This window comes from Catharus ustulatus, chromosome 14 (assembly GCF_009819885.2).
Source record: "Catharus ustulatus isolate bCatUst1 chromosome 14, bCatUst1.pri.v2, whole genome shotgun sequence".
NCBI lineage: Eukaryota > Metazoa > Chordata > Aves > Passeriformes > Turdidae > Catharus > Catharus ustulatus.
This window is the reverse complement of record NC_046234.1, coordinates 7,487,357-7,513,093: the sequence shown is the minus strand read 5'-3', so window position 1 is coordinate 7,513,093 and position 25,737 is coordinate 7,487,357. Positions and strand designations below refer to the sequence as shown.

The following is a 25,737-nucleotide window of genomic DNA, read 5'->3' as shown; positions in this document are numbered from 1 at the left end:
CCCACACCTCAGTGCAAAGGCAACTCAGCCTCTTGCAAAGCTCTGCCTTTCCCAGGTGCTGAGCTGCTGTTTGGGTGCAGTTTTTGTGAGCCCTGGCTTAGTCTTAGCCTAACTCCAGCTGTTCCAGCTGTTCCATGGCAGCTGCTCAGCAGGGGCAGGGCTGCCTGGGCTGGGTCTGTGTGTGCCTCATCCCTGGGCACTGAGGAGCCCCTCATCTCTGCTGCTGTGATCTGCAGGGATTGCTGCTTTTCATACCCTCAAACCCCCCCTGGGCACCCCTGGCAGCTCCTGGAGCTCTGTGGGGCTGTGCCCATTCCCTCTGGGGAAGAACCTTCCCCTGAAATCCAACCTAACCCTGCCTGGCCCAGCTCCAGCCATTCCCTGGGTGCTGTCCCTGTCACAGGGAGCAGAGATTGGAGCTGTCCCTCGGGAGGATGTCAAAGACCTCACTGAGATCTCCCTGCTCTGAACAAACCAAGTGCCCTCAGCTGCTCCTCCAGGCCCCTCATCATCCTCGTGGCCTCCTTTAGATGCTCTCCAATGTCTTTTTTATATTGTTGTGCCCCAAACTGTGCCAGCACTGGGGGTGAGCTCAGAGCAGGGCAGGACAATTCCCTCCCTGGCCCCTCGTGGCTCCAGGGCACTGCTGATGTTCTGATGTTCTGGTGGGGATGGAGTGATGATCCCCAGTGGAAGAATCACCCTGTTCCTGTTCCCCCTCCTCCCTGTGCCTCTCAGGGCTGTGCTGTGCTGGGCTGTGCCTCCTCTGCCTCCCCTGGCTCTGCCAGCTCTGATCCCAAGGCATGGGAATGCTCTGAGCTGGTAGAGATCCACCATCAGAGCCCCCCAGGGTGTCTCCCACCCATTACTTAGAGCTCCCCACTGATCTGTACAATAAATAAATGTCCTTACCCCATGGCAGAGATGAAGAAATATCACCTGGAGCCCCAGGAGCTGCCCCCACAGGGCCTGGCTGCATCCATGCCCTCAGAGTCCAGAATTCCTCCCTGAGTCATTCTGAAACTCCTTTGCCACTGGAATATGCAGGGTTTGATAAATGGGAGCACCAATAACCTACATATGCAGTGAGGAACTTGTAATGGATTATTCTGAGGCTGGCACCTCCTGTCCTGTCAGCTCCTCAGAGGGATCTCATGACTCAGGGCTGGAAGTGGCTCTTGGTGCATTTGTGTTTTGTGGATGATTTGTTCTGTGCAGGAGGAGTAGGGTGTGAGCTAGCACAGAGGAGAGGCACCATCCTAAATCCAGACCTTGCTCAAGGCCTCCCCATCCACCCCACACTCAGGGGTCCATAGGAGGAATAGGAAACTCCTGCAGTGGGATGAAGGTCTGAGACCCCTCAGGAGCTCATTTCCTCCTCGGGTGCCCTGTGCTGCTGAAAGCCCTGAATGGATTTTGGCTGTTTTGCACTGCTGACTGCAGATTGCCCTCCCTGTCTTTATTGTATTATTGTTCTTTTTCCCCTTGAGTGAGTGTCCTGGGGGATTGGACCTTTCCTCTCCCACAGGCAGTGCCAGGCACAGGGAGCTTTGCTCTGGACTGGTGGGGCAGGAAAGAATTTAAGAGATGAAAACTAGAGAGCAGGAGAAGCAGCACAGAAGGCAAGTAGGAGTCAAAGAGCTCCTGAGCAGTGATTTACAGGTGCAGGTGTCTAAATCCACTACAACAGGAGCACAGTTCATTGTGGGAGCCCATCCCAGCTACCAAGTTTTCCATTAAAGCCCAGCCTTGCTTTGGCCACAAAGGAGATTTTCAGTAAAGTCACCTTGTCCCTTCCAGGAGGGGACAGGGATGGGGGTGGGAGCAGAGGGGGTGGCCCTGGCAGGTCCCAAGGCAGGGCCAACCCTGAGCACCCAAGAGCAGAGCTGTGGGGGGTTATGTAACATGTCACAACTTGGCTTTGTGCTCCTGTCAAACCACTTTTTCTGGCTTCATCTTTTCCTTGTGAATCCTTAGTACAGATTACGTGAACAGACTGCAGAGCATTATTCAGAAAAGCTTAATTAACCTCAGCGAGGGGAAGAAAAGGAAATCGTGGAAGCTGTAGGGTAAAAAAAGATCATATTTAGACAAATAAGTGCAAATGACCCAGATGCATCCATTTCCTTCAGAGGCAGGCAGGCAGGCTGGGTGCTCTGCAGAGGCTGCAGGTCTGTGCTGCTGCTGCCAGCCCCACAGTGCCCCAGGTCCTGCTCACCCTACCTGCTGCCACCCTCCTCCATCTGTCACCTCCTCTCACTGGGAGGGACCCCAGGAGAGCAGCTACTCCCTTTGCAGGATTCAGCACTCTCACATCATCTCTGATGGATGTTTGTCTAACCTTCTTTTGAAAATCCCCCAGGAATGCCCTCCCAAGACTTCCCTCTTTTGTCTGTTCTAGGCTTTAACTACTCTTCTAGATAGAAACATTTTTTTTTCCAAGTTTCTTATCCTGTTGTCCCTTGTGGTAAATTAAGCCAAGCCACAATCAAAATGGAAAATAATTGATCACCAGCCTCCTTAAAAGAGGAGAAGCTTTTGCATACTGGAATACCAACAGCACATTCCTTTTTAGTTATGTCACAGCTCCATTTCTTTGGCCTTTCCCCCACTGATAAGCATTTGAGAGTATTTTTTTGGGGTTTCTATATTTTCTTGCTCTTGCCTGATTTAACTACAAGAAATAATCTTGTGTGACATTGAGAACTGGCCAGTGCAGAGCAGCCAGTGGTCACCATGGCTGGGCCACAGGCAGGGTAACAAACAGGACCAAACAAACAGAGCCAGCCTGTGAGCAAAGCTGTATCCTAGAGATTCCTAATTTCTTCATTTCTCTCATTCAAATTCTCTCATTTCTCCCTGGATAACCAGGAGCAGGAGCAGCATTCCTGTCCTCACAGAGCCAGAGCCCCTCTCAGCTTCTCCAGCAGATAAATCTCCATTTTTGTGCACTGATCTTTGCCCTCCACTCAGTACTTACCCCAGGCTGGTGGAACAATCCATTTCCCTCCTCAGCCTCACAGCTGCTTTCCTTAATCTCATGTTTTCTTTGACTCCATGGATATGCTGGGAAAAGGGCAGAACTTGCTGGGCAGAGTGGTGTGAGGAGCAGCAAGCAGCACCCTTCATGGCCTCTGTGCTCTCTCAATTTCCATCCTCTTGTCCATGTGCATAAAAAGCTCCTTACAACAAGGGTTTGGTCTTGTTTGCTGCCTGCAGGCCAGATGAATACCTGAATTTTCTTCAGCTCAATTACAGTGCAAGGCATTTGAAGAGGGCCCTGCTTCACTAAGGAGCTGAGTAGTGCCTGTTATTCTTTAAAAGCTGTGATAAAATATCCACAGATCAAATAATTAGTGTGCTTCTCATATTATGGGTGTTAAAATTGAGTCAGTTGGGTAATAATATCCATTCAGTGAGTGTTGGCAAGAAGAAGGGAGAATGATAATAGGAAATGCTGAGCCCATTAAAAATCAAATTATCCAGTTACAGTTGTTAATGTCTGGACTGAAGTTCCTGGAGCCAGCTGTGGACAAATCCTCCATGTCCAGGCACGTGCTGCTCGTGGGATGTTTGTGTGGGGAATAAAGTAAATTATAAATTCAGGGTACTGGTGTGGAGTTCATGGGCAGTAAGGGAGGAATGGTCCTTCTTTTGAAGGAAAGCACTGGGAGAAGAGATGATCCCTTTCTTCTGGAGTCATTATTGAATTTCCTTCCCCAAGAGAGGCAGGAGCTTTGTGCTGTTGTCTTTCCCTTGCTCAGCTCATGGTGTTTCCTGCAGTGCAGCTGAGCTGCTGCTTCCCCACTCTTGCATTTCACCTGTGGGGCCATTTGATCCCCAGAGGCATTTGTAGGATTCTGTTATCTCCTTGCTACTCCTCCAGGAGCTCCTGGGCAGCCTTTATCTTCTCATCCAGTACTGAGCAGCTCAGGAGCCTCACCAGAGACAGGGAGAGCTCCTGCTGCATCCCAGGAGGGAGATGTGTGCACCAGCTCAGTCAGACATGTCCCCACCCATGGGTTGGCCTCTGGAAGCACAAAGCTGGTAAAGCATTCACTATTAAGAATAGCTCACCATGTTTTCTGGGTCAAAATTGGGATGATGAGAGGGGGAAAATGTATTTAGTATGTGTAAGAAAAGAGGCAGTGCACAGAGCCTGGGATTTTCAGAGATTGTGATTGTTGATTCTTTATGAAAAAAATCTCTCCACAATCATGAAAATTATCTAGAAGGGTTCACTGGATCCATCCATGCTCTGTTGGGTTGGTTCTGAAGATCCCAGCAGCAGTGGAAGGGGAATGGCTGCTCCCCTTTTTAAGCTGATTTAAGGAGCACATCCTTGTTCCTGTGAGATGTGCTCTCAGGTATTTTTGAGAGCATGGTGCAGATGGATGTTCTCTCTAAGAAAAGCCCCAGCCTCCCATTAAACACAAATGTGTGGTGTTAACCTGCCTGATCAGGCTCCCTGTGGCTCTTGCAGCCTTTCCAGGGGAAAGAAGCAATTTTCTAAGTTAGGACAAGACTGGAAAGATTTTCTGTTGCCTATTCAGCCTGAAATATATTTTTCTTACATTTTGGACTATCACTATTTCAGGCCTGCACCAGAGGAAGGCTTTTGTACAAGATATTTGTTAATGGAATTCCCTCCCCTGCCCAGAGCATTCCAAAGGAAGGAGTCAGGATTTAAAGCCTGGGAGCTTCTGGCCAGTCTTGTGATAGTTAATACTGCCTGGCAGATTCATGAGCAAGTTTGCTAAATCATTATGATGTAGAGTTTATTTTCCAAGATTAATTTGTTTAAAATAATACCTACTGCTTATCTTGAAAAAGCCTCACTGCTAAATATTATTTCAATAAATAAATGCTCCACATTGCCTTCATTTTTCCTCTCAAATGAATCCTCTGACATAACATTTATCTTTAGGGCACTCTGAAAAATCCAAAGGTATTTAGGTTAAATTGATTTACTATACCTAAATATTGCTTTTGAGAGTGGTTAGAGGAAGGAAATCTTGATTGTGTATTGCTGAATTTGGTTTTAAATAAATAGAATCACCTTGTGTGGCCATGACTAGAGAATTAACATCCCGTTTTCTGATGATCATCTGTTATCTGAGATAACAGGCACAGAGATGTGGGGCCAATGGGGAATTTACTTTTCCCTTCCCCACACAAGGAAATGAGCTGATGCTGAAAAACAGGGAATAACCAAATGAGAAAGGAGATGAGCATGAAGGGGTTTGATTGAAAAGGTTTGAGAAGGAAAAAAAAATCTAATCTGGATGAAGAGGTTAAATCCAGGGTGGAATGAGAGCAGAGGTGGGTTAGGAGTGCTTTGAGCTGCAATCAGGGTGGTTTCTCAGCCTTGGGTGTGCAGAACATCTGGCCTGGGCACCCTGTGGTACCAGAGCAGTGATGGCTCCAGCCTGGTGGGTCTGTGCCCCACATTTCTCACCCTGGGGAGCAGAACCTGCGGGAGTGCTGGCACGTGTCCCCTCCTCAGGGGCATTGCTCTGTGCCTGCACAGGGAGTGCTGAGCTCAAGGGCTGTGTTCTGTTCTCTCTGCCCATGGGCTGCCCTGTCTGCCCAGCAAGAGATGTGCTCACAGCAGGGGAGGCTGGAAGGATCTGCTTTCACCATCACTTCTTTTCCTTCCTCATCTTTTCCAGGAACTGAAGGATCTGACCAGCTTTCACCATTGCTTCTTTCTTTTCCTCATCTCTCAGGAACTGAAGGATCTGACCAGCTTTCACCATCACTTTTCTCTCCCTCATCTTTTCCAGGAACTGAAGAGTCTTACCAGCTTTCACCATCACTTTTCTCTTCCTCATCTTTTCCAGGAATTGAGGGATCTGACCAGTTTTCACTATTGCTTTTCCTCATCTCTCTCAGGAACTGAAGGATCTGACCAGGTTTCACCATCACTTCTTTCTCCTCCCATCTCTCCTAGAAATTGAAGGATCTGAGCAACTTGCACCATCACTTTTCTTCATCTCTTCCAGGAATTGAAGGATCTGACCAACTTTCACCGTCACTTCTTTTTCTTCCTCATCTTTTCCAGGAACTGAAGGATCTGACCAGCTTTTTCCATTACTTTTCTTTTCCTCATCTCTCAGGAACTGAAGGATCTGACCACCTTTCACCATCACTTTTCCTCATCTCTCCCAGGAACTGAGGAATCTGACCATTTTCCACCATTACTTCTTTTGTTTTCCCATCTCTCCCAGGAATTGAAAGGTCTGACCAGCTTGCACCATCACTTTTCCTCATCTCTCAGGAACTGAAAGCTCTGCCCAGCTTTCACCATCACTTCTTTCTCCTCCCATCTCTCTCAGGAACTGAAGCTCTGCCCAGCCTTCACCATCACTTTTCTCTCCCTCAGCTCTCCCAGGAATTCCCTGCTGAGCTCAGGCTCCCCATGAGATCTCACCACAATCCCTGTCTCCTTTTCCCCTGCAGGATCTGATCAGAAGGGATATCCTGTATTACAAAGGGCGCATAGACATGGATAAATATGAAGTGGTGGATATAGAAGATGGGAGAGATGATGACTTCAATGTCAGCATGAAGAATGCCTTCAAACTGCATAACAAGGAGACTGAGGAAATGCACTTATTCTTTGCCAAGAAACTGGAGGAGAAGTTACGATGGCTTAGAGCTTTCAGAGAAGAAAGGAAGATGGTAAAAGAAGATGAAAAGATAGGTGAGGAATGTGGAAATGAATCTGAAAGGAGGTTGTTGGTGCTGCTTCATTTAGCCCCAATGGGTGGAGGAGCCCACATTTTCTTTGTGGTAGAGTTGAAATGTCCTTGCTTGCTCTCCTAGTCATAAATAGGTCTCTTTTCAGCTCAGGTACTCTTCTTTTTGGCCCTCAAAAAATTTGTTTATTACAAATTCTGCCCATAGCTCAAGCCTGGAGCTCTGTGGGCATGAGGGAGAGGGAAGTTTTTGGCCCTCCAGGGTCTCCTGGCTGCAATCTCCTGCTCTGGTTAAGGATGTTTTGTGCAGAGGGGAGGCAGCAGAGTCAGTGGCAGCCCCTAAACTGCCTGTGACCAGTGTCACTCCAGGCTCAGTTTGCTGCTCAGCTCTGAAGCACCGGGCATTTATAACACTGTATAAATAAAAATTGCTCTAATCTTACTTTTCATCCAGCCCCTGCAGAGTGAGATTAGAAAGAGGCCAAGCAAGAACTGCTTTTCATTAGCACACCCAGAGCATTCCTTGTTTGCAAACAGTGCAGAGCATCCCCCTCCCCAAAAGGAAAAGGAGGCTTTATGAGCAACTTCTGAATTGTGTTTGCCGTGTTCCCTTTTGCAGGCTTTGAAATTTCTGAGAATCAAAAGCGGCAAGCGGCAATGACAGTAAAGAAAGTCAGTAAGCAAAAAGGTAACCGGCAACACGCTCTGTGCCTGGTGATGTGAGGGTGGAGCGGGCTGGGCTGAATCCTGCTGGGCTAGGATCCAGCATCCCCTCAACTTCCCCCTCCCTTCTCTTTTTTATATCAAATACCGTTTGTGCTTTGTATCCTTCCTTAATGTATCTGTGGGCCAAATTAATCTCTGGTCCAAGGTGGTTGAACGCCAGTGGAACTGCACCAGAGATGAATTTGATCTCGTGTCTCCAGTCTGATGTCCAGAAGCTGTCCCTGGGGGCAGAAATCTATCTCAGTTGTTTATCTCAGGCTGAAATGGGAGTGAGTGCGGAGGTGTGTAGAGGTTCTGCTAATTCCCAAAGTCTCCCATTAGCAAAAAAAATTAAAAAAAAAAAAAAAAAGAAAAAAAAAAAGAAAAATTTGCTAAAATGCTGGAACTGGAGAGGGAGTACCCCTTTCCTGCTGCTGGAAAGGAAAGGGACACTCTTGTTTCCTGGGGCTGCCTGTAACTTTTTAAAGACAGCACAGTAGCATCAACTCTAGGAAATAAAGTATTTTAGTAAAGACCTTGTATCTCTGGAATATCAGATTCATTTCCCCAGCCAGGCAGGCTGCAGCCAGCTGAGCAATGCCCTGCCTGGTGTCAGGCAGAGTCTCCACTGGCCCAGGCCAGCGTTCATTCTCTCTCGCAATAACTCTTGCAGCTACAGGTTTGGAAATGCTCAACACAGAGGGAAGGTCAGAGAGGTCATTCCTCAAGTTCTCCAAAGCTTCACACAGTCATGGATGTATTGATTTATTACCAAAGTACCCTAGCACAAGTAGGCCTACAAGTGGGTTTTGAGAGAGCTCCTCAAGGCTTGGCTCAGGTCAGGTGCAGGCAGGTTGGTCCCCGCTCTGTGCAGGTGTTTGGGGGTTTTTGCAGGAGTTGAAGGAGCTCTTTGCTTTCTGCCTCACCTGTGTGTTGTCTCCTGGCTTTGCTGGTGCAGGAGTTGTTTGCCAGGCCAGCTGTGAACTCCTTGGTTTGCTGTGTCTCTCCATTGTCATCAGTCTTCTCCTTTCTACTAATTTCTTCTGTTGTCTCCTGAGATGTTCTCTAAAAAAAACTCTCCTGGCCAGATGCCCTAAGCTCAGAGTGTGCAGACCCAGAGCAGGCCCAGGTGCCTCACACTGTCCCCTGTCACAGCCCCTCAGCACCTGCATGTGTGTCCCTGGGCATGGGAGCATCCACAGGGCTCGTGGAGCTGCACATGAGCGAGCCTGACCTGCATGACTGCCGTGACAAAACCAGGTTCACTTCTTGCTAGCTGTTCAGTTCACTTATTATTAATTAATAGAGGAATTAATTAATAATTGTGCTGTTTAGCCAGTGAGGGACACAGTTCAGAGGTGCCTGAGCATGCCTGCCAGTATTCCCATGTAAATCACTGGACTTGCATCCTGACAAATACAATCTGCCTGACAGGACTTGCGTCTCACACAGCAATTGCTCTCTGTCTGCTCTCTTTGTCTTTCTCTCTCTTTCTCTCTGAGATGAAAAAGGAGGGGTTGTTATCTTGGGCTTCTCAGACTATGAAATTCATTAGCTCCTAAAACAGCAGTCAGCATTTCTTCAGTGAAGAACAAGCTTAGGCTGGGGCACTGGCAGTTCTTTTTATGGGATTAAGTCCTCGAGCCAGACAGAAGTTCAGTCACACCCCAGCACTGAGTTAAGCACAGCCTGGTTGTTTTTAGGATGTGAAATCTGGAAAACAACAAATAGGGTCATTAAAACAGTAGCTCTATGTGCTTTGCCCTACACTGTGGTGATCATACCCAGTCTCAGGTTGATGAAATGAAATGTTGACACTGAGAACTCTTTGTTTGGTACTCTGGGGTTTGTCTTGTGCCCAAGAGAGGTGCAAGGCTGCCAGAGCAGGGAGCTGCTGGCACTGCTTAGGGGAGAGAGGTAGGAGGAAACTCCTGAGAGCTTTTGGTGACTGATTTTTAAAATCTTGCCCTGTGCATTTTGCAGATATTATCAATATTTTATATTGCCAAGACCTTGGCAGCACTTGGGGCTGCAGGTGTGCCCATGCCAGGGGCTGCTGCTGCCTCTGCCCTCCCACAGGAGTGTGGGGAAGGGCTCAGAGCTGCCTTTGGACCATCAGTTATACCTGGAAAGCAGGGAAGCCATTCAGAGGAGGAATAGGTCGCTGTATTCAATAGGAGTATTTATTTCTTTACAGGCAGGATGGTCTCAGTGGCTGCAGCAGGCTCAGCAGCTCGAGGTGCCTCCAGCACAGCTCCTGTGTCACAGGATGCCTATCACAGACTTGTTCCTAGATTATCTCACTTGTTCCCTGCACCTCTTAAATGGGAAACCATGGTAATTCCCCTGTCACAGAACACTTAAGGAAGAGAGAAAAGCCGTGAAGGAGGTGAAATGGAAAATGCAATCAACTTTGTTAGAGGTGAAGCAGAAAAACATTTTTCAAATAGTATAAACTGCTGCTTATTTCATGCACTGTTGTACCACACCTCCCAGAAGTATTGCTCTGGAGATGGCTGGCATGTGTTTGAGAAGGAGGCATTTAAACCTCTGCTGGCTGCAGCAGGAGAGGGAGAGAGCAGCAGAAGAAACTTAAAACTCTGCTTTTTAAACTAGCAGGACCTTTACCCAGGTGATGAATTGAGAACACTGAGTGTTTTGAGAGGAGTTTGATGCCCAGCTGAGGGTGCTGAGCAGCCTCCTCGTGGCTCCCAGGTCTGCCCAGCAATGTGTGCAGAGCCAGGCTCCCTGCCAGACCCACTTGATGATGGGCAGTATCCCAGGATTTGCACTCCTTATTGGATTGGGCAAAGCATAACCATATTAGACAGGTGCCTTAAGACAGCATTAAACCAATTTTTGGCCTGTAAGTCCATTAGACATCCAGTGAATGGCTCTGCACCTCACTGACAGAAAAGGGCTGCTTGCTGCTGGTTGCCTTTTGCATTGGTTCAAGGTTTTGCCTCTTGGTTGCTGCCCTTCAGAATCCTTCAGTGGCTGTGTGGGAGCAGAATTCAGGCTGGTGTCTCCTAGAAATAGTGAAGTAAAGGGAGAAATTTAATTGTTTTCTCTTGCAAAAGCAAGCCAAGCCCTTTGCAGGCTGCAGCCAGGCAGGAGGGCAGGTTCTGGGTCCCCCCAAGGGACAAAAGGGTGGCACTGACCTCTTCTGCCAGCATCATGCTTGTCACTGACTGAAGGAGTGGAAAGTGCCTGGAAAATCCCTTGTGGATCTCCCATCCATCCTTAATGTAGACTGAGGTTAACCCAGGGTAATTTTTTCCATTTCTGAGCATTTGAAAGCAGAAATCGTGGAGTGCCTCTCTCCATGAGGGGCACTCTGTTCCCTGCCCCTTGTGATCCTCCCTCCAAGGGTTGGTGTTTGCAGCCTGCAGAACTCTCAGTTCCCTCTCTGATCCCAGCTCTGTCCACATCTGGCCCCATGCAGGACAGCCTGTCCACAGAAGGGATATTTGTTCATATTCCTAGCAGCCAGTGGTGTCAGGGAATGAGAGGCCTTGAGAAGGAGAATCCATTCTTAAGCACCATTTCCCACTTTTGGAAAAGAAAATATCTGTTGAGATTTAAAGAAGTGACTTAAATGTGAGCTGGGGGTGTTTCCCACCTCAGGAGAGCTCTTGAGCCCCAGAGTACATCCAGCTCCTCTCCCTGTCCCTTGCACTCCCCCAGGAGATGCCTTCAGCCCTCTCAAATCTTGGGGATGAGGTCAGCAGAGATTCAGACAGCAAGATGCTGTCACTAAACCTGCCATGCAAAGCCAGCAGGGGTTAAATCATCAGCCAGCATGAACTGCCTTGGCCTGTCACCAAACACCCTCTGAATCACTGGATTTTCCTGGTAATTTATTCCTTTCTGATCACTTGAGCTCACAGCCAACTATGTCATCAAAACCCTGACCCAGACATGCAGCAGCCTCTGACTCCCCCCCTTCTGCACTGGAGCAGCTCTGCACAGCAGCTCTGGGTGGGACAGGGCTGTTTAATCCCATTTTATTGCATCTTCCTTGCTGCCGAGATTGACGTGCCCTGCCGTGTTTCCCCATGGATTCACACGTGTAGGCTCAGCCTCGGGGGATGAGAGCCCCAGCAGCCACAGCCCAACTGCTTGAAAACAAAGAGGGGCATTTGCATTTTAGGATAATCAGGGTCACTTCCCTTTTTTCACAGCACAGGAGGTGAAGGAAGGGAGCTGATCGTGTTGTCGCTGGGATTTCCCCACAGATTGAGGGAATCTCAGAGTTTACCCCATTTCTTGTAAAATGCTGACCCCACCAGCACTCCCTGCTGTGGGTCCGTGAGCACCATCCCACTGATGGCATCAGGAATCCAGCTGGAGTGCTCCAGGAGCCAGTCAGAACTATGAGCTAAGGCAAATCAGGAGTAAATCCTTGTCTGGGGAGCCTCTGAGGATGGTGCTGGTGACATTTGCTGAGCAAATCCCCCCAGGGCAGTTTTTTGGTGAGATGTTAATGGCCCTCATGGGATGACATCAGTGACATGTTGAGATTCTCACTTAAATAAGTTTGTGAGCCCAGATATTCCTGCACCTTGAGTTTGGTGAGGGGTTTTAGGAAGGAGTTGCTCCCCAGAAACTGCAGCAGCATTCCAGGGCTGAACTGATTCCTCAGTCCTGTCAGTGACACCACGGAGTGAGCTGAGCTCAGCCTGCAGGGTGCTGGAGGAGAGGGAGGCTGCACAAACACAGGATGGCAGGAATTCATTTTCACCCAGCTCTGATGGATAAAGCCCCAGTATCATTTATTCCATCTTGCCTCGATTAGCTTTTCTTATCACACGAGGAATCATTATCTTAATGTCTGCTCTAATGACATCAGGCTGCGGTAGCAGGCTTGATAAATACACTCCAGAGGCTCGGGTTAGCTCAGTGTGTGTAGGTAGATTTTGTGGTTGTCTGGGGAACATCAGGACATGAGATGACTGCTTCCTCCTGCGTTTCTCAGGCTGCAGCCTGCCCTCTCCCTCTCAAACAGAGAAGGGAGCTTGGTGGTTAGAAAAGGGAGCTAAGGCATGTTCTCCTCCCTGGGAATACCGGGCCTGGAGTGAGATCCTGGCTGTGCCTGAGGCACCGCGGACATTCCTCTGGAGCTGGCCCAGTGAGAGTTGGGTGATTCAGCAGGGAGGTGTAAAGGGAGGAAATCCAGCTGGTCAGGACTGTGTGGGGAGGCAGAGGGTTCCTGTTCACAGCTCCATCCTCACCTCCAGCTCAGACACATCCTCCTCTGCCAGCCCTGCCGTGGCCAGGGAGTGATGGGGCAGTGCTTTGAGATCCTCTGTTGAGATGTGCTGAAGAGGGCAAAGGGCTGGACCCACACAGCCAGTTCTGCTCATTTCTTTCACTTGAACTCATTGCTGTGACAGGAGTGATTAACCACACAACAATTCGTGCTCTGGAGGCGCGTCCCTGCCTTCCCCACCTCTGGGGATACAGCATGCAGGAGGAAACCGAATTTGTGGGGTTTTTGAGCATCTCCTGAAAGATTGAAGTTGGCTGAGCTGCTGTTGAGCTCTCAGGGAGCTGAGGGTTCCTTGGGCAGGGCAGGACTGCCAGCAGGGGTGGCAATGTCACTGTCCCGCAGCACAGTGGGGACAAAGCCTGGCAAACAGCTGCTGCTCAAAGGATGAGTGCCAATCTCCCAGGTGTGGAGGATGGAGTAAACAGCTTGTAAGGCAAGTTTCCATGGTTATGTGGAGGAGATGTGCGTGTTCTGTGTGTCTGTGTGCTGTGAGGCCGGGGAGGGGCCGTGTCCTGCTGGGTGATCCCTCTGCACGAGTCCCTGTGCCCTGCCTGTGGGTTACCAGCATGCTCCACGTGCTGCTGAAATGCTGTTGGAACCTCAAAGACGAGAGACACTTGTTAAAAAAACAAACCACAAAAAAAAGCCCCCCGACCTAGAAGGGAAAAACGAGACAGTTTTAAATCTTTTTAATTGTTTCCTTCTGAGCTGAGAAATCCGAAAGGCTCCGAGTGACGTTGCCTTGGTGCTATAAAAAGACATGATTCCAAGTGACAGCGCAGCATCTCTCACCAGTTTTGTCTAGCCAAATTATGAATCTGGGAATTTTCTCGTTCTCCTCGTGAGCAGCTCTGCCCAGCCCCTCCCCTGCGAGCGGTCCCTCCGTGCAGCTGCAGGAGGAGGCACAAGCCAGCAGAAGGAGCTCCAGCTCTGCCCGTGGGCTGCACCTGGCTGCTGTGCCTGGAAATCGTCACTTCTCCATCGATTCTTCCCTTTTGAGCTTTGGATTCCGCTCGCCACACTGCCCAAAATTGTCTTGGAAAAGAGCTTTGCTCCTTTCTTCCTGGGGAATTGCAGCAGAGTTATGGCTTTGCATATTAAAAAAATATATCCTTCAAGAGACAATTTTTGCACGATGGCCCCGAGTTCTGATGAGGGAACAAATCATTTCAGAGCAGAACAGAAAAATACCTGCCTGCCAGACTTCCCAGAATTGCTCTTTCTTAGGAAGAAGTGCAGATTAGGTGAATCTTCCCATCCCAGTTTCTATTTTCCAGAACATGGCTATGTCCAAAAAAGAAAAAAAGGCGGAAGTCATTCTTGGGACATTCTTGTACTGTCTCACAGTTCCACAAGGAAATGCATTCTGGAATTCCCACACAGTGGTTTTATCTGCATGTCCCACACACCAGGGTGCATGTCCTTCAGATCCACAGGTTTGATCCTTCAGCTTAAGAGAAATGTGAAACCTTCAGCTGCTCATGCAAGTAGAACCAGCCAGGAGCTTTTGGTGTTCATCCAGCCCAGATGTTGATGCCAGTAGCCCAGATGTTGATGCCAGTAGCCCAGATCCACAGGGCCACACACAGCTGTGGGAAGAGCAGCTTTACTGAGGGAAGGGGCAGGCTGTGCATGGATGTGTTTCAGGCAAGGGCAGAGATTTTTTCAGGAGTTTTGGGAAAGAACTGGATGGGGTTTGGCAGTGATCTGGCCAGGGGAGTCTGCCCTTTTCCCTTTAGGAGAAGACAGACTGTGGATTCCATTCCTTGCAGGAACTCCATCACTGTCAGTGGACATCAGCCAGACTGTCCTTTCTCTGCTTCTTCAGCTTTCCAAGTGCACAACATTTTGCTGATCCAGGAGGTTTCCTAGCATTTTGTATCATCATTAAAATACATTAGTTCACCCTCCTCACATCGGTTTAGAGGCAGCAAAGAGCCCAGCCACAAAGCCAAGGGGCCATGTCACTAAAGCAAGGTGGCTTTAATGACTTCCAAAGCCAAAAAGAATTTTTGTGTCCCCCCAGTAGCAGCTTTAGATTCACAGCTCTTCTGTTGTAGAACATGAGGAATTTTGGTGGCACGAGGACTGTTTCCCTTTGAGGTAATTCCTGGTCAGTCTGAGAGCCAAAGCAGATTTATTTCCCACCTTTAACCATGTAAGGGACCTGTAACAGATGCTAAAATCCCTCATCAGTCTCTGCTGGGAAAATTGGCCAAGGGCTGGTGCCTCCAGGAGGAGGTTGGCACTCCTGGATGGGCTCAGGGCTGGAATTTGTTCTCTCCATTGGCCAGCCTGGAGATGGGCAGCTCAGAGCAGGACAGTGCCAGGAGGAGGGATGGGAGAGGTGGGCAGAGAGGAGCTCAGTGCCCTGGTGGGTTTCAGTCACACAGGGACTGAAATTCGAACTGTTCCTTGGAGTTCTGCACCAGTGCAGAAGCTGTGCCAGGTTTCCTGCAGCTGCCCCTGCCCAGGTGTGACCCCAGCACAGCTCTGGGGCTGCAGGTGGGAGACAGGAGCTTGGGAACACAGAGTAGAGAAGTCATTGATGGGTAAATATTCCAGCATGCAGGGACAGATGCAGAACATCTCCAAGTAAGTTTGAAATGCTAATTGTAATGAATTCATTAAAGATTAACGAGTGCAAATCGCAGAGCAGTTTTTGCCCACTGTGAGGAATGATCTTGGTTATTCTCCACAGTGGACAGAGAGCTGCACAAAACACAGTAAAGAAGGAGAAATCAGTTAGATGTACTCCAGACATCTCCATCTGGAGGATTTTCACCCTCGGTCGGTCAATCCCGTAGCGGGGAGAAGCGAATCAATCCTCTTCCCCAAAGCCTTAGCTGCTAGCCCAGAGAGGTCCTGCCTGCCCAGCACGTGGCCAAGCAGTGTGGTGAGCTCTGTGGGTGCCCTCGTGAGGCTGTCCCTGTGTGTCACCGTCGTGTGCCGCCGTCCGTGCCCGGCCAGCGCTGCTGTGTCTGTGTGTGCTGGGAGCCGCGTTGCTGTGCACACCTTGCTCTGGTTCCTGGGTGCTAATCACCGTATTTTGCCTTCTCCAGCACCTTCCCAGCCGAGGATCTCAAAGTGTTTTACAAACATTAATTAATTTAGCTTCACAACCCTCCTGTGAGGTAGGTGGGGGATGCCATCCCGCTGTGCAGATGAGGACACTGAGCTGCTCGGGGACTGTGGCCTCGCTGCTGTGGTTAAAGCCCGGGGAGGCGACGGCCCCCTCCAGCAGATGGAAGAGCAGTTCTGCATGATCCAGAGATGGCCAGAGCTCACAGCAAGCTGCTCCACAGCCCTGCTCCTCTCTCCTTCCTGCAGTCACGGTTTCCAGCCGGCCCCGCTGCCCCGAGGCTGAAGGAGGGGTTGTCCTTGTGGGGAAGGACATCCAGACTGTGTCACTGTGCCCCGTAGGCTGCGCTTTGGTGGTGACACGCATCCCTTCTGTTCCACTTCAGTCACCCAGAGCCACCCTTTCCACACCACCCTTTCCAGCAGGATGTAAAGAAGCTGTAAGGGCAGCATCCCCTCTGCCCGTTCCTGCACAGGAGCTGTGCTCACCTGAGTGGGAATTGAACATCTCAACCCTAAAGCGTAGCCTTGCCAGTCCATCCATTGCCACCAGTTTGGATTGAGCAGAATCTGCCTTTTCTGCCTGGTGTGCAGCCTTTTTGGGGCTGAAACCAGACTGGTGAATTGAGAACAGACCCTATGGAAAAGTCCTAAAGAATGAGTTGCATCCCTGCAGGGTAGGGCTCCTCCCAGAGCAGCTCTGCTCCGTTCCGTGCGGGAAGCGGAGCGGGGCGGCACTTGGGTCGTGCTGGGGCTGGTCACAGGGGATGTTGGGACAAGGCTGTTGTCCAGGGACAGCTGGGGGCTGGGAGGGTCAGCAGGAGCTCGGATCAGGACCTGTTCCATCACACTTGGGACGAGTTGGCCTCAGGGTCCCGCCTCTCCTGGCTCACACAGGACTTTTCCATGAGGGCGGGCAGAACGTGCCCGACAAAAGTAATGGATCTGTGCCAGGCTCGGAGCTGTGGCACAGGGAGCAGCCTCAGAGCTCAGAGGTCAGGCAGCTTGGCCAGCCCTGGCACATCTGGCCTGGTTATGGAGCGAGGAGGAGGAGGATGAGGAGCGGTAGCATGACGAAGAAGGACGATTGACCCGATTGCTCTTTGACTGATCTGTTTCTTTTTCCCCCCAATCATCGATGCAGGTGTGAGCTACTCCAAGTCGGTTCCTCCAGCCTACCCACCACCCCAGGATCCATTAAATCAGGGACAATACATGGTGACAGATGGCATATCCCAGTCCCAGGTCTTCGAGTTCACCGAACCCAGACGCAGCCAGGCACCATTCTGGCAAAACTTCAGCAGGTTAACACCATTCAAAAAATAATACCTAGAGAGATGGAGAATTTTAACTTAAAAGAACTAAAATTAAAAAAAAAATAAAAATAAATAAAATTATATTTATAGATGGACCTTTTTTCGGAGAAGCACTGTTGCAACTAAATATATATACATATATATATGTATACACACATTTTAAAAATAATAATATATATACATATATGTATATATATAGAAGGACCAAAAACTTTTTTTTGTTGTTTTTGGGAAGTAATCTGCTACTAGATACTAGGAAGCACCAATGATTTCTAACCATGTGACCTGTTTTATTTTATTTTACTCCATTGGTTGGACATTTTTTTGTTGTTGGATTATTTTTTTTTCCTCCTGTTTTCCTTCATTTCCATCCGAGTCGTCATTGGCATCCCAGAACGCTTTCTCGCTTGTGTGACTCCGTCATGGAACTTCCTCATGGACTACATTGGTGTATATTTTCTTTGATTTTTATTTATGGGGGGGGTGTTGTTTGTGTTTTTTTGGAGTGCTGGGAGGTCTGTGCTCCTGTCCCTCCCTCCCTGTCCGTCCCTCCCCGGGGCTGTCCCTGTCCTGCATCCCCCGGTCCGACTCGTGCCTGTCTGGATGTGCTCCCCGTGCTCCCGCTCTGCTGCGCAGTATTTCTCTGGCTTTAGCTGTTCTCTCGTGGGCAGGTGAAACCCAGCAGAAGGGCAAGCAGCTCTTTAGGAAGTGAGAGATGGGTTTTCCTCATTTTTTTGCATTTTTTTTAAGCACTTGTCTTTTTCTCAGCTCGGTGTGATTTGTTCACACTCGCAGTAAGACGGAGAAAAGAGAATCAGGGGCTTTTCTTCTTTTTGCTTTGTTTCTGTGGGCTTCTCTTTGATTTATTTTCTTTTCAAGCTGAGACACTTGAAAAGCCCACTCCTATCTTTGTTTCCCATGCAAAGATAAAAGCTTAAAAACCCGACGGCTTCATGCCTCCGCTGCAGAGAGGAAAATTGGCTCCGAGGCTGCGACAAGCCAAGTTTTCTGTCTTCAGGAACTAAGGTCCCATCCTCTGGCCAGGCTCAGCCTGCACAGCAGCCCCTAAGGAAGCACTGATGGCCACTGGCAGGAGCAGTGACCCCAGAGTGAGGCCCTGGCTGCTCTCAGTGCCCACCCCACAGAGTCCCCCCAGCTCTGCCCCGTTAGTGCCAGCATCCCAAGCCCGAGTGCCCACCTGGGCTGGAGCCCCGAGCTGCCCCTGGCAGAGCTCTGGGGGTCCCTGGGCACTGTGCCCGTGGTTCTGTGCCCAGTCCCAGCCGGTGCTGCTCCAGTCCAGGCCCCTCCGTGGCTCCCAGAGCCCTCCAGGTCTCTTTCTCTCTCTTTTTCTCCCTCTGGAGAGTCACAGCTCTATTTTTAAAGACCCTTCCTACAATTTCAGCCTTAAGTACATTTGTTTGCAAGTGCAGGAGCTTATGGTTAAGCTTGTAAAACAGACCATTGTCAGGAGGAGGATTTTTTTTTTTCCTAGGGCAAATGAGACTGTTTAACCAGATTTAGAAGATGAACTTGAAATCTTTGCAGAGCTATTCTGCAAGCTCCTTTGAAAACGTGGGATGAAGTGATTGATCATGGTATTTGTCATTTTCTTTGGAATCTGATCCACCACATAAGCACCCCAGGACAAAGAGAATGGAGATACTTTTTTTTTTTTTTTTTTTTTTTTTGCCCCTAAGAAATCCAAGTGAATGGGAAGAGCAGAGAGTGTGATTTCATTGTTTCCATGGAGCCTGTTTTATTTCAGGGCATATCACAAGGGCGGCATTATTTTTATTTAAATCCCCCCAAAAAAATAAATCCCTCTTGACACTTTTGAATAATCTAGAAACTATCAATAACCAGCAAAGCCAGATTAGGGTTTTGGAGAGGAGGAGTGGCCCCTCTGTGACAGGCAGCAGGCAAACACCAGGAATCCCAAACAGGAAGCAACCCAGTTTTATATCAGAAATTATTTTTATGCTCTTTTGTATCTTTGCATTTTTATGGCTAGATTTTAATATGGGGTACATAGCAAATATTGTTTTGTTTCTTTAACAGAATGGGTATTTAAAGCAGTGCATGAGATGGGTTCTCGTCAGTTGACTGAAATGTTTTACTCTTTCTGAATGGCTGGAGAGAGGCAGAGAGAGAGAGAGAGAAAGAGAGAGAGATTCCAAAATGTTGTCAACATGATGAAAATTTCACTTACTCCTTTTGCCTTTTTAATTGCTTAGGGAAAAAAAAAAAAAAAAAACCAAGTAACAAGCACATTAGTTAAGCCTGTTCATTTACTGTTTTGTGCCTCAGAGAGTGAGAATGAGACATCCATAATTTTTATGAGAAGATGCTTCCTAAATATTCAGCACTAGGAAAAAAGCAACACCACCGCCACACCATTATTTGCATCATAAATCAAGATCTGACAAGGCCACTTGTTGGACTCGCAGCTTCTTTGTTAAGTGGGAAGCCTGCAGGGACGAGGAGGGGCTTGGCTCTTGGGGGCCTTCAAGAAAGCTCTTGTCCTCCATAAATTGCCAAGGTGCTGCAGGAGATGGAGCTTTGGCACAAAGAAGAACCAGCCCTGGGTGAGCCCCTTGAGCAGGGAGCAGGGCTGGAGCCTGTGTGGGACAGCGCCCGTGCACATGGGGGTGACTTGGCTGAGCATCTGGTACAGACTTTGCATCCCAATGCCAGACAGGAGGAACCCACTTCCCATTCCATATGCAGAAAAAAACAAAAAAACAAAAAGAGAGTTGTAACAAACTTACATGTTTACGGTATTTCTCTGGCTGAAACTATATATATATATATATATATATTAAAAAAAATAAAAAGAAACCTCTTCCCTAGGTAAATGACATGCATCACCCTTAACCTAGACACTAGAACAGAGGATCTAAATTCAAGACTTTCGCCTCCCCACCCTCTCCAAAAAGTCAAACAAGAACCAACCTAGGTGCATCTAACAGTTGTAAATAGAAAATACTACATAGAGAAATATATTTGAAATTTGTTTCAGTTTCTGGATGGGCACCAGCCGTCCATTGCAATGTTATTGATAGTACACTGTGGTGCTTTGGGTTTCTGGTTTTGTTCTCTTTATGCTCTGTCATCTTTTCATTGCAGCTACATTTCAGGGAACATGTATATTTAGTAGCTATTGTAAGTTCTGCATGGCATCACCAAGCTTATTTTTCCTTAAGAAGAAAAGAAGAGTCTGTAGGAGCTTAAAGGCACTATGACGACAGGGACTTGTAGCAGAGAATTTAAAAAAAAAAAAAAAAAAGGTTTTTAAAATTCTAGTTTGAAGCCAAATACTGATATTTTAGTGCTTTTGGGGTTTTAACAGTAAGAGCAAAAAAAAAGAAAAAAAAAAAGAAAAAAAAAAGAAAAAAAGGATTTTGGTAACCCAGCTGATCCGCACTTGCCAGTTTTATTATTTTGTTTATATTGGACTGTTTGACCCTGTCAAACAAGTGTCAAAGTTGTGTGTATAAAACAAAAAAAAAAAAGTGTTTAAAAAAGTGTTGTAAAGACACTGAGCCTTATGAAAATATTTATGGAATTAAATAAAAAGAAGTGAAAAGGCATCTGAAGGCATTTTAAATCATTTTCCTCAGAGCGGGGTCACCCTTCTCGGGGTGGGGCTGCAGTGGCCACCGACACAGTGCCACCAAAAAACCCAGGATTGTCCTGGAAAAATCCCTCTTTGTGCTCCCTGAGATCAGAGAGAATTGCTTGAGGACAGAGTCCTGGCAGGGATGCTCAGAGCTGGGATCAAACACGGGCTGAAATCCTCGTGAGTCCCTGCTCGGGGCACAGCTGGAATGTGAGCACAGCTGGAAGGTGAGCACAGCTGGAAGGTGAGCACAGCTGGAAGGTGAGCACAGCTGGAAGGTGAGACCCCGCAGCTGTGCTGGGAGCTGCCCCAGGAGGAGTTTGGAGCCTGTGGGGTAGAGCAGGGTGGGGTTTGAGGACAGGGAGCCTCTACACTGCTCTGCTCTCCTGGGACAGGGCATCCCTGAAAAGCTCCCTCAGTCCCAGGGGCATTTCCCAGGTAAGGCAGGTGAGCTGTGGATCTCTAGATAGCCTAAAAATGAGATTTTAGGATTGGGAGCAGTGCTTGTTGTCCCACGGTGCTGGAAATCATCACAGTGGTGATTATTTGGTGCTGGAATAACAGTGGTGCTGGAAATAATCCCAGCCAGATCTCTCCTTTTGCAGTGAGGACTTCACTCTGGTGGGGTGAGGAGCAGCCAGGGTTCCACCCCACAGCTCAGGGCAGGAAAACCCACAAACCCCAAGGAGTAAAAACCCACAAACCCCAAGAACTCTGCTCTGAGAGGATGAGGCAGGAGAGAGGCAGAGCTACACCAAGGGCTCTGCACCTTGAGCAGGTTCAGGAGCAGGAGCAGACTGGCTCAAACTGCAGAGCTCAAACATCGCAGCTTCACATCCGCCTCCTGCTTCAGCAACGCCCCCAGCCGAGCTGTCTGCTCTTGCTTGCATTGCTTGCAGTGGAGAGGACGCTGGGGCTGTGCTGGGGTCACCTCTCCAGAGGATGCTGTATCCCCCAGGAGTCCCTCGGGAATGGGAACAGCCACAGCTCACCCAAAATGCGGCTCCGTACCCAACCTCCCCTTGGAGAGCTCCTCCCCTGCCACACCACTGTCTGTGCAGGCCAGCAGAGCTATTTGCAGGCCAGCAGAGCTATTTACTGGCCAGCAGAGCTATTTACTGGCCAGCAGAGCTATTTATTTGCCAGCAGAGTTATTTATTTGCCAGCATTTTGCACTCCCAGCTTGGCAGAAGGAGCCTGGGGAAGGATGGGGAGAGCCGGGAGCGCAGGATCCGCTCGGGATGGGCCAGGCACCCAAACCAGGAACCCAGAAAGGAGCAGGAGCAGCACCGAGGCTTCCTCAGCTTGACAGGAGCCCCCTCCCTGCCCTGCAGCCTGCTCCCAGCCCAGCTTGCTTCTCCAGCAAGCCCTCCATGGCTCCATGGGAATGCTGATGGCCAGCTTGTGTCTTCCCTGGGGTTTGTTTGGTTCCAGCTGTTCCAGCCACCCAGCATTCAGCTACTCCCAACTTTGCTTGCATAAAACAAAAACCAAAACCAAAGAAACACATTTCAAAGCCCCTTCTCTCATGGGGAGGGTTGGGGTGTGCTCCAGGGTGGGTCTGTGCCTCACCTGGAGCACAGGAACGTGGTGCAGAGCTGGAAACATCCATGGGCAGGGTGGGCTCTGGCTCCTCGTGGGGCCAGGGCTGTGTTTGTGACATGGCAGCAGTGTTTGTGAAGGGCTCTGTGGCACAGCCATCTCTGGGTTATCCCTGTGTGGATCCGTGGTGTTGCAGACCAGCTTTTGCTTCTGAAGGAGTGAGATTTTCAGTCTGAGTGATGGTGCAGGGATTGCACATCCCAGCCCACCCAAACAATCCATTTTCCTGTTACTCTGGAGTGAGCAGCACCCAAAGCATGCAATGCACCATCTGTGCTGCTTTATAAGGAACAACTGGAGTTGCATGTGCTGGGGAGATGAAATGGGAATAACTGGCATTTTCAGAGTGTTTCCAAGCCCTGTCCACAGAGAGTTCCACAGTGAGCTGCTAAGGAAGGACAGGAGCTGTTAAACTACAAATATAACCCCCAAAGCTGCAGGTACAAATTGTAAAACTGTCTTTATTTGTCTGCACCTCCCACCTTTGCTATGGGAAAGAGATAGAAGGGATTTCTGAAATGCTTTTAATGTTCACATCCTTTTTTCTTCCAGCTCTCTCCAGGCAAAATTCATCCTAGTGAAGACTTGCACCTTCTCCTGTCACAGCCACAGGAGTTTGTCACCTCTTGGAGGTTTGACAGATCTCTGTGCTCAGCCCTTTCCCCAGGCTGGAAATGGCTCAAAAGTTTTTCCTGTCTCAAGAGCCCCCCCAGGGCACATCCCCAAATTTCCCTCCTGCCCAAAACCAGGGTGGATTTTGTGTTGTCTGAGGGACAGGGGGCACTTTCCTCTTCTCCTGGTACCAACAAAACAGCAACGAGTCAGAGAGCACTGGGGAGATTTATTTTCCACCCAGGAGGGCGGGTTAAAGGTGCAACCCTTGCAGGAACATAAAGAACATTTCTTTATGCCTCATAAAGAAATCAGTGCTGCAAGCAGTGCCTGGTCTGGGGCATCCTGGCAGAGGTGACACTGGGGAGTGAGGTGAGCTGGGGGGAGCAGGGAGTGACACTTTGTGGGGACAAGAGGGCTGGACACAGAGCTGGGGACACACCAAGGACTGGACAAAGCTGGGGACACAAACAGGGTTGGACACAGAGCTGGGGACAAACAGAGGACTGGACACAGAGCTGGGGACACAAACAGGGCTGGGGACACACCAGGACCCAGCTCCTGGACAAACAGAGCTCTGGACACACAGAACTCTGGACACAGAGCTCTGCACACAAACAAATCCAGTTCACACCCAGACTCAGCACACCTAGAGCCTCTCTGGCCTTTAATCCTCTTTCACAGCTGGAGAGGAGCACAGACTTTTTTTTTTTTGCCAGTATCTGGTTTTTCCACACAAGTCCTGGCACTAAATTCACTTATAAATAACCTCTGGGAATCAGCTCCAAGGCACTCAGGGCTGCCTTTGTGGCCAGCCCTGGAAGCCAGTGGAGTTAACTTCAGAAGAGAAGTTTCATTTTCTGTTTTTCATCTGGAGAAGCAATTACAGGATCTATTGCTGTGTTTGCTTCTCTTCTTAGCTCACCTTTACAAAAGCTGTACAGCTTTTATTCAGTTCATCCTCAGAGGGTGTGGATGTGCATTCAAACCTCTGCAGGGCCACAGGAAATCAAAAAGCAGCTGCCCCTTGCCCACAGCGTGGTTTGCCCTGGGTGGAAATGGTTTAGGACTTAAGAGGTGCCTGGTCCTAAAGGCAGCAGTCTTTAAGTCTGGTTTTACAGAGGCTGGGCACTGCAGAAATGTGAGGGGAGCAGCAGGTTTGAACAAAGAGATCATTTACAGGAGTGGAGTCACTGCTGCTGTGTCACCAAGGCCTTTGGCACTGCTGTTCCTCCACAGGAACATCTGAGCTGAGCTCAGCTGAGCTGCACTGCCCAGGCTGGTTTAACACCAATTTTGCACATTTTGTAGCTTTTCCTTCATCACCCATCCTGTCCAGGGAGGTTTGAGTCTGAGGAATGGCAGCAGGTCTTGAAGTGGAATTGCTTTCCACACGTTTGAGCCGTCACACAAATCCAAGCTGGAAAAAACAAAGTGCCATTTGCCTTGGTTTAACCTCTCAGCAGCCAGACTGTGCTTTTACTGTGCCAAAAAAGCAGCCTGACAGCACAAAGCTCAGGTGACAGGAGAGTGGGTGCTGTTTACAGAGCCTGGTTTTCACTCAGCCCTAAATCAGCAAAGGACAAGACAAGCAAATTGCACTGATAGTGCAATTGTCAACATCTCTGTCACTCGCTGCCTTATCTGTCCCAAACCACGTTGTTTGTATTTTGTGATTTATTTTGGTTTATCTGTGATTTATTTTTGGGCCTGGCTCTGCTGTGTTGGTGCCCAGGGTGTCCATGGCCAGCTGCAGAGGGCTCTGGCAGTCCCAGGGGACACTCAGGTGACACAAACAGCTGGGACAGTCCCCAGGACCCTCAGGTGGAGCTGTGTGCACAGGGAGCAGGGAGGGATTTTCCCTGTCCCCACCTGACTTAACAAATCCCTCAGGCTGCTGTTTCAGGGGATGTGTGACCAGCACTCTGCTTTCCTCAAAGTTTCACTCCCCCACAGATCCAGGGCAGCACGAGAGGAGCCCCTGGCCAGCCCTGCTGCTGCGGTGGTTCCACGCAATTCAGAGGAAATCCCGACTCTTTGGACCAGGAAAGGAAAACAGGAGCACACACAATAAATACCCAGAGCTGTGCTGGGAGCCTGGGGGGCTCTGAGCCCGTCCCCCAAGGACTGAGCAGGCTCCCCACAGCCCCTGTGCCTGCTCCTGCTGGATCCCTCCTGCATCACCTGCACAGGTGACAGTGATGCTGCAGGGGCTGGGCCACTCCAGGTTTGTATCCCAGCCCCTCCCTGCTGCCTGTGGAATGCCCAGGATGGAGAGTTGGATGTTGGATGTGTGCCCTGGTGTTCCCAGGGCTGCCAGGGGGGCTGGAATTGTTTCTCCTGTCTGGATGCACCATTAAAAAGTTTGATTTTGCTGCCTGCTTACAGCTGAGTGGTTTCAGGACATCCCTGGCGGTGTGGGGGTCCCAGGTGGGTTTGTGGAGCAGGGGGGTGACAGCACTTCCCTGGCAAAGGGAAATGGGTGCTTGGATTCTCCCATCCTCTCCTGGCAGCTGGGACATGCTGATGGTTTCCAGCATGGGAGAGCCAGGCTGGCACCTGAGGAGGCAGGGGCAGAGTTCTGCCATCTCCTGCGGGGTGGAGAAGAAACCAGAGCCCCTTGCCAGAGGCTGCTCCACCAAAGTTCATCCCCAGGGCTCGTCCCACTCCCCACACAGAGCCACTGGGGGTGGCAGCAGGGTTACTGGGGGTGGCTGGCACCTGGGGAATAACCAGTGCCCAAAAACCCAGAGATGACAGCATGAGAGAGAGAAAACCTGCTCAGCCCTGGGGTTTGTCCTGGCTCTGGGATTCTTCTGGATTTCATGA

The 25,737-nt window shown here is 49.4% G+C and overlaps 1 protein-coding gene across 13 annotated transcripts in view; it reads left to right on the top strand.

Annotated features, from left to right (window-relative positions):
• ARHGEF9 (Cdc42 guanine nucleotide exchange factor 9) overlaps positions 1-25,295 on the top strand; it is a 192,959-nt gene extending 167,664 nt beyond the window's left edge. For 9 of the 13 annotated variants that reach the window (XM_033072390.2, XM_033072400.2, XM_033072399.2 and 6 more), the window contains 4 exons: positions 6,463-6,706; positions 7,321-7,389; positions 16,904-17,063; positions 24,865-25,071. In XM_033072390.2, coding sequence (XP_032928281.1) covers positions 6,463-6,706; positions 7,321-7,389; positions 16,904-17,063; positions 24,865-24,982 — 591 coding nt within the window. In that variant the 3' untranslated portion in view covers positions 24,983-25,071. Of the gene's footprint in view, positions 1-6,462; positions 6,707-7,320; positions 7,390-16,903; positions 19,889-24,864 lie in introns of those variants that run through there. The other 4 variants (XM_033072392.2, XM_033072393.2, XM_033072394.2 and 1 more) reach the window with 4 other exon arrangements.
• The last annotated feature ends 442 nt before the right edge of the window (positions 25,296-25,737 follow it).